The sequence below is a fragment of the Chaetodon auriga genome, chromosome 3 (assembly GCF_051107435.1).
Source record: "Chaetodon auriga isolate fChaAug3 chromosome 3, fChaAug3.hap1, whole genome shotgun sequence".
Classification (NCBI taxonomy): Eukaryota; Metazoa; Chordata; class Actinopteri; order Chaetodontiformes; family Chaetodontidae; genus Chaetodon; species Chaetodon auriga.
In genome coordinates, this window is record NC_135076.1 from 25,137,666 (window position 1) to 25,144,117 (window position 6,452).

General features: G+C 44.3%; 1 protein-coding gene across 1 annotated transcript; it reads right to left on the reverse strand.

Moving 5' to 3' along the window:
- Positions 1-4,551: 4,551 nt before the first annotated feature.
- Positions 4,552-6,018, reverse strand: gsx2 (GS homeobox 2). The gene is made up of 2 exons (XM_076726944.1): positions 5,529-6,018; positions 4,552-5,288 (listed from the first exon to the last, which is right to left on the reverse strand). Exons 1-2 carry the CDS (start codon positions 5,902-5,904, stop codon positions 4,948-4,950), a joined length of 717 nt encoding a protein of 238 aa, XP_076583059.1. The 5' UTR covers positions 5,905-6,018; the 3' UTR covers positions 4,552-4,947.
- Positions 6,019-6,452: the final 434 nt, after the last annotated feature.

Sequence of the window (6,452 nt, forward strand, 5' to 3'; positions counted from 1 at the left end):
CTCTTTTAGGGGGGGAATGCAGACGAATATCCCCGCCGAAGCGAGGGGAGGAATGGCATTTTCATGGGGTTTTATTTGGAGACGACAACTTTTGGACAGAAGAGAGTCCGGTGTGTTTCTGAGTAACTTCTTTTTTTTTCCGCTGATGATGTCTGACCTTCTTCAATGCGCACAAATCCTTTGGTTTTGTGAGTTTAATCGTTATCTCTTACCAAACGTTAAGAACTATGCAACAGTAAAGTACAAGCCTGCACTTATTTCTGCTTTTTCTGCCTGATGCATGGCAGCTCAGTGAACGCGCACAGTTCTGGGGCATAAGTCAGAAACCGGGAACGGTGGAGCGCGTAACTCATAGAGGGCGCTCCAACACCGTCATATCACAAGCCGCATCTCTCTCTCTCTCTCTCTCTCTCTCTCTCTCTCTCTCTCTCTCTCTCACACACACACACACACACACACACACACACACACACGTGAATCCCTTAAATTATATGAAAAGAAATTAGGCTATCGGGCTACTTCTCCTTTTCTTCTTTTCTTCACCACAGAACACTAATGGGACCCCTGTTTACTGGCACACGTGCGTCAGCTGTTTACCGAGTCCAGAAGCACAGCCGTTATTTTGTTGTTACCCCCGGGGCTCCCCCGACGGTCAACAGAAGAATAATAGCCCCCCTATGAATCACCTATCTGTGGGCACAGCAGAGGGGCATCAGACCGGTGTCTCCGCATGGAGCAGAGCCCCGGGGCCGACGATCAACCCCCACCCCCTTCCAGCTCCGCACAGCCGCTTGGCGCAATTACTTCCACATGTTGGCGAAAAGAACAGTGTCCTTGTTCTCCAAACAAAGGATCTCAACTTCATAAGGCCAAACTTACCTCAAACCAGTTTGAGGTTCTCACTTCTGACACTTTCCGCTTTAAAAATTCTGACTTACACAGCAAATTACAGGTACATTCAGTTTTAAAGGCTGGTCTGAGGCCCGCATTTGCTCAGAAATATGTTTTTTGTTTTGAATAAATGCAATATGACAAAGGGCAAACACCCGCCTTCATTAAAACTTTAAACAACAAATTACCTTTGAACAGGAATCATAAACAAGTCTCCAGTCGGGTCTCTTCTGCGCAAATAATTGCAGCTAAATATTACTGAAAAAATTGCTGAGTCATGACAGCTGAGTCCTAAGATGATGAGGCACTTATTAAATATATTCATCCAAAATACGCCCCCTGTGCCTTCATATGTAAGTGCTGATTAAGGTGGTGGGACACTCTTAACTGAAAGATGGAGCTGGGCCTCTGAGCAGCGGTCAACACCTTCACAGTCAGGATGACTGCGCTCGAACAGGGACACTGTCTTCACCAACATTACTCATGGTCTCTGTGGCGACTTCCCCGGTCCTGACTCCAACTGTCCACCAGGGGGCTTTGGCAACATAACAATGTGCATCAAAGTCAGTGACCGACGCTATAACCTGCGTTCAAAGGGAACATGTTGAATAGGAAACATGATAAATTCACTCATAAATGGAACAATTTGAGCATGTATGTAATTTCGGCCCTTCCTGTGTCAGAATAGGCCTAAAATCTGAGATTAACAGCCTGTCACGCCCAGCGTTTAAAAACTTTATTTTTCAGGTTGCTCTTCAAACTGACATCAGGACAACATTTAGAGTTCAGCCTCTTTCTGGCTTATCCACGTTTTTTTTCTACGAGTTGTTAGTCTGGTACAATACTATAATAAGTGACAGTCGTGCAGATGTGAGCAGTGAGTCCACAGACTGTCGGTGGCCTTCGGGCGGCGGTCCCTGTGGGAGCTGTCCAGCGTGCTGAACTGCGTCTTCACCATGTCCTGGCAGCTTTGGCCCATCTATCTATCTATCTATCTATCTATCTATCTATCTATCTATCTATCTATCTAAACATATATATAATGATCAAACTGAATCAGCCATTAACCATTGGTGAGGTGAGCTTTTATTAATTAAAACAAACAAAAAAACAGCTAAATCCCTCACATCAAATGAACAGATTAAAACAGAAGAATGAGGCTGAATTGCAAATATATATTTAGTTTTCACACAGCCCAAACAGATTAAAAAGACACTTTTGCCACATTTCAACGACACGTGCTAAACAGCTCTCAGGCTCTCTAAAAGTGGCCTAACCACTACGTGTATATTAAGAGAAGTTGAAGTAATTTTACTGCCCGAAAGCATACAGTATTTTTTGGTTAACCACATAAAGACCAAGCAGAGGGGAAATACTTAGCCTAAAATAAATGAACTGTCCATAGTGTTCCACTCGTCCCGTGTGTGAATGGACCTGACCTTGTTTATGGAAAGACAGATTTGCCCATGATCACACACTGATGACCCCCACAATTATTCACAACACACCCAGTGCAATAGTCTACATATTATAGCCTCTCCACTGTAGCTTGCTCCCCAACAGCCAACAACAGCCAGATCTGTGGCCTCATCATCGATTGAAGCAAAGGTTTGTAAAATGTGCTGTCAAAAGCGGCCCTGGCACAAACTCGTCTCCCTGAAAATGTAGGTAATTCATACAGCAGTGATGATTTCAGCTGTTCAAAGGAGAGATGTCTGTTCCAGATCGCTTCACACTCTCTGGTGTGTCGGGGCTTCAGATGGGAAGAATAAGTCATTCGTTAGTAAACTGGACGTCTCTTGGGGAAAAGACAACGCCGTTCCCCTCTCTTCCACACCGGCACTTCAGCTTCTCCTCGCCTCCATCTCTCCGCATGAGACAGCAGCTGCAACCGGCTGAAAAGCGCTCTTATTAATTGTCTTTTGTCATGCGTAATTGCAGCATTTTCAATAGTGGCCGAGGCCTGACGTCCTTGGAGTGCTCTCGTTTGTCTGCGCATTAGTAGGTGTGCTCCCTTTCATCTGAAATTCCGCAGACTCTGCCTCGCGTTATTTGACGTTTTGTTTGCTAGGTGATCAGAAGTTGTGGTGAGTGTGGCAGTTTTGGGGAAGAGGGATCCATCGGATCAAAATGATCCTCAGCGCATTAAAGCTGCCTTACAGTCTGAGGTCACGGGGCTGGCTGGGCTGACGGGGGCGGAGGGGGGGGGGTCTTTCTTCCTCCATTGTCAGTCGCTTTAAATGCTGCACTGGTCTTTCACACCTGCAAGGGAACTCTAATTCGATTAATAGGAACTTCAATATATATTCATTAGGTGGCTTTCCCCCAATAATATATGATCATCAGCGGGATGTGAAAGGGGACCATTTATTCCCGCTCTGAATGGGTCTGCGTGGGACCAAAACTTCACCTGCTTCCCCTCTCAATTAGGAATGTATCCCAAACTCTGACAGAAACGAGTTAAATTAGGCGTCAGCTAATTTCCACTGGCCCCTCCTCCGTAATCCCCCCTCAGAGTCTTTCCATTTGAGCGTGCCCCCTTTAATTCACCATAAGTTGAAAGGTTCAAATAGTGCCTAATGAAACAGTGACTAAATCGTCCTCTGTCGCTCGGAGGAACCCTGTAGCTGTCTCTCAAAGCTCTCTGAGCACACAGCCGTCGGGGGTCTCGGGCTAAATGCGAGTCCCAAGGCAGGACAATCTAACCTGTCAAAGCCTTTGCCCACTTCTATATATCCTTGTTCTGTGGTTTCAAGCAATAGCAGCATAATCAACCAACGTGGGACCGAAAACGCAATTAAACTCGCTTTGGACAACGAAAATCTTTTCAAAAGCGAACATTAATGGGCTATTGGCTGCTCCCCAGGGGCGTTATCGGGTACCCTTTTGTGGTCAGATCTAAGGAGAAATTACAGCTATACTTTCATATAGCTCACTCCATCCATTTTGAATTAAATCGCTTGTATCATGTAAATGGAGCTCTGCTATATAATGTTTCTTAACGTTCCCGATCTTTGGCTCTTTATTTAACGGAACACCAATGGCGTGATAATGACAGCTTAATAATAATAATGATAGCTGCCAGTCGACAGGATTCGTGTTAAAACTGCGCTTATAGTTGGTGCGCGTTTGTGCAAAACTCCAAAAACACAGAGGGGCCAGAAAAATAGAAACCCACGCATGAAGCCCAGTGCAGAACTTTTTTTTTTTTTTTTTTTGGTTGAGACTGTGTCAGACAGTCATCCCTTTGAAGGAGGAGTTGGTGTTTCAAATAATTTGTCCACTCTCATCTCAGGAATTTCAGTGAGGTTTTATTTTGCATCATTATACATGAGATACTGTTTTTTTCACCAGTGCTTCCTGCTAATCAATAGTTAATAATAAGTTATGACATATTGATGATAATCAGAATTTTACATAGAACCATAGCATTAGAGTCTATGCAGTATCTTTATATGCACTTTAAAATGCAAAAATAAAGGAAAATTATTTCCGTTTCTCGACTTGCATTGATGCAAAAGTACTTTTTTCTTTTTCAAATTCTTATCAATGATACAAATATTTGCAGTACTATGTACTTCATTTTTATAAGTGAACTCATTGATCATGATAAGTTAATACACTGACAACCTCTTAGGTCAACTCATCATGTTTATTACAATAAATACACATATACATAGTTTACAAATTGTTGCGCACAGGTTCCACACAGGTTAGGCCACAGGTTAGGATTTCATCACCACACAACCTCACTGACAATGATGGGATGTCGGGCAATAGTTGAAAACATTTAGTGGGGATAAAGAACGAGACCTGGACATGTGAGGTGAGAACCCTGAAGGGATCAAAATACATCACTCTACGCATACAAGGTCAAGTTTCCCGATATTTTGTTTGAAACGTGTTTTCACGTTTCAATCTTAAATGCAGGATAAGCTTCTAGTGAAGAACAACTGACATTTTCAACATTTCTTTTCAGACTTCATGCAGGTGATTTTTGGCCCAGAGGTTGCGCGATAAGCAGGGCAGAGGACGTGCCAGCAGTGGGGATCGCTCTCAGATGGGTGACACCTCTTTCTCTTCCTCAGCAGAGGCCGGAGAAAGAGACTCCTCGTCCTCTGACCTTGAATAGTCTGTGTGAGCGGTTGTGCACTTGCAACCGCTGTGCGCGCTCCTTTGGGTGGCTTTGCCCTCCTTCTTGTGCTTCACCCTGCGGTTCTGAAACCAGATTTTCACCTGTTTCTCTGACAGGTTCAAATACGTCGCGATTTCGATTCTTCTGAGTCTCGAAAGATACATGTTCGTGGAAAACTCCCTTTCAAGTTCCAGGAGTTGCGTGCTCGTGAAAGCCGTGCGCATCCTCTTGCCATTCTGTATGTGGCTGCTCTCAGAGGCGCCTGTTGGAGGAAAAAAAAATTTTAACGTCAGAGGTTTATCTTTTTAGTATTAAAAGTCTAAACTCAATCAAAGATGCCAATGGCACAATACATTGCGCGTAAATCCTTGTGCGTAAAAGCCGATCTTACAAATTCATCTAATTGCCTGAAAGTGCACCATGAAGTGTAGCGAGGCTATCAAACAGGTGCTAAACAGTGCTCCTAGTTGTGAACTGAGACTGTGACAAACAGGTGGCTTACCAATAGAAAGACAGTGGTATCTCCTGGGATCTGTGACGCTGAAGGTGGGCGTGCAGACAGGTGTATGTCCCGGGTGCGCGAGTGCGGGAGACTGCTGATGGGCTATCCTCTGACAGTACTGTGCCTCCGCTCCTGGAAACTGACTCTTTAGCATGGGAATGCCGCTGCGGGAAGAGTGGATGTGGGACGTGACGCACAGCGGGCAAACACAGAAAGTCCCGTTTTTCCTGGATGGGCACACCGGAGCGGTGACAGTCATTACGCTCGGAGAGTGCATGCTGATGGGAATAAGGAAGTCTTGTCCTGGATGCTCAGCTGGTCCAGGTCGCACCGTATCCTTGATTATTAAAGAATCAACGTAAAAAGACCTCGACATGGCTGTGCCGCTGATAAGTGATCGCTCCTTGCACAAGATGATAGCTGTTTCTCATCTGAACCCCTCGGGATCTCCAAAGGTGCTTATGTTTGATGGTTCAACAAAAGGGACCCCGAAGAGGGTTGGCCCTGCAGCGTCACCCACGTGCGCACCCGTCTCCAAGGGTTTATACTGTCAGCGACCCAAACCACGTGATGTCTCCGCGGGCCTCCAATCACAACTTGCAGATTTACTCTTTTTTTTATCCCCGAATTTGGAAAAGGTTTGGACTCTAGAATAATATAACCGGCCACATTAAAATAAATGTATTTTTAAGGATTTTTTTAAAGAACTACGTGAAGAAATATAAGTACATCTGCACTCTGTTCAATAACCAAACCATCATTTCAAACAAAATGAAATAAAACTTAAAATAAAATCATTCAAACATGCTGCTAAAATTTGTATTTATGCTGTGGAACTTGGATTTCCAGGATATTTGAGGAAGTGGCCAGAATGAAATCTGAAACTGTAAGATGTAATACATTTTAAGGTCTGACCACCAAGTC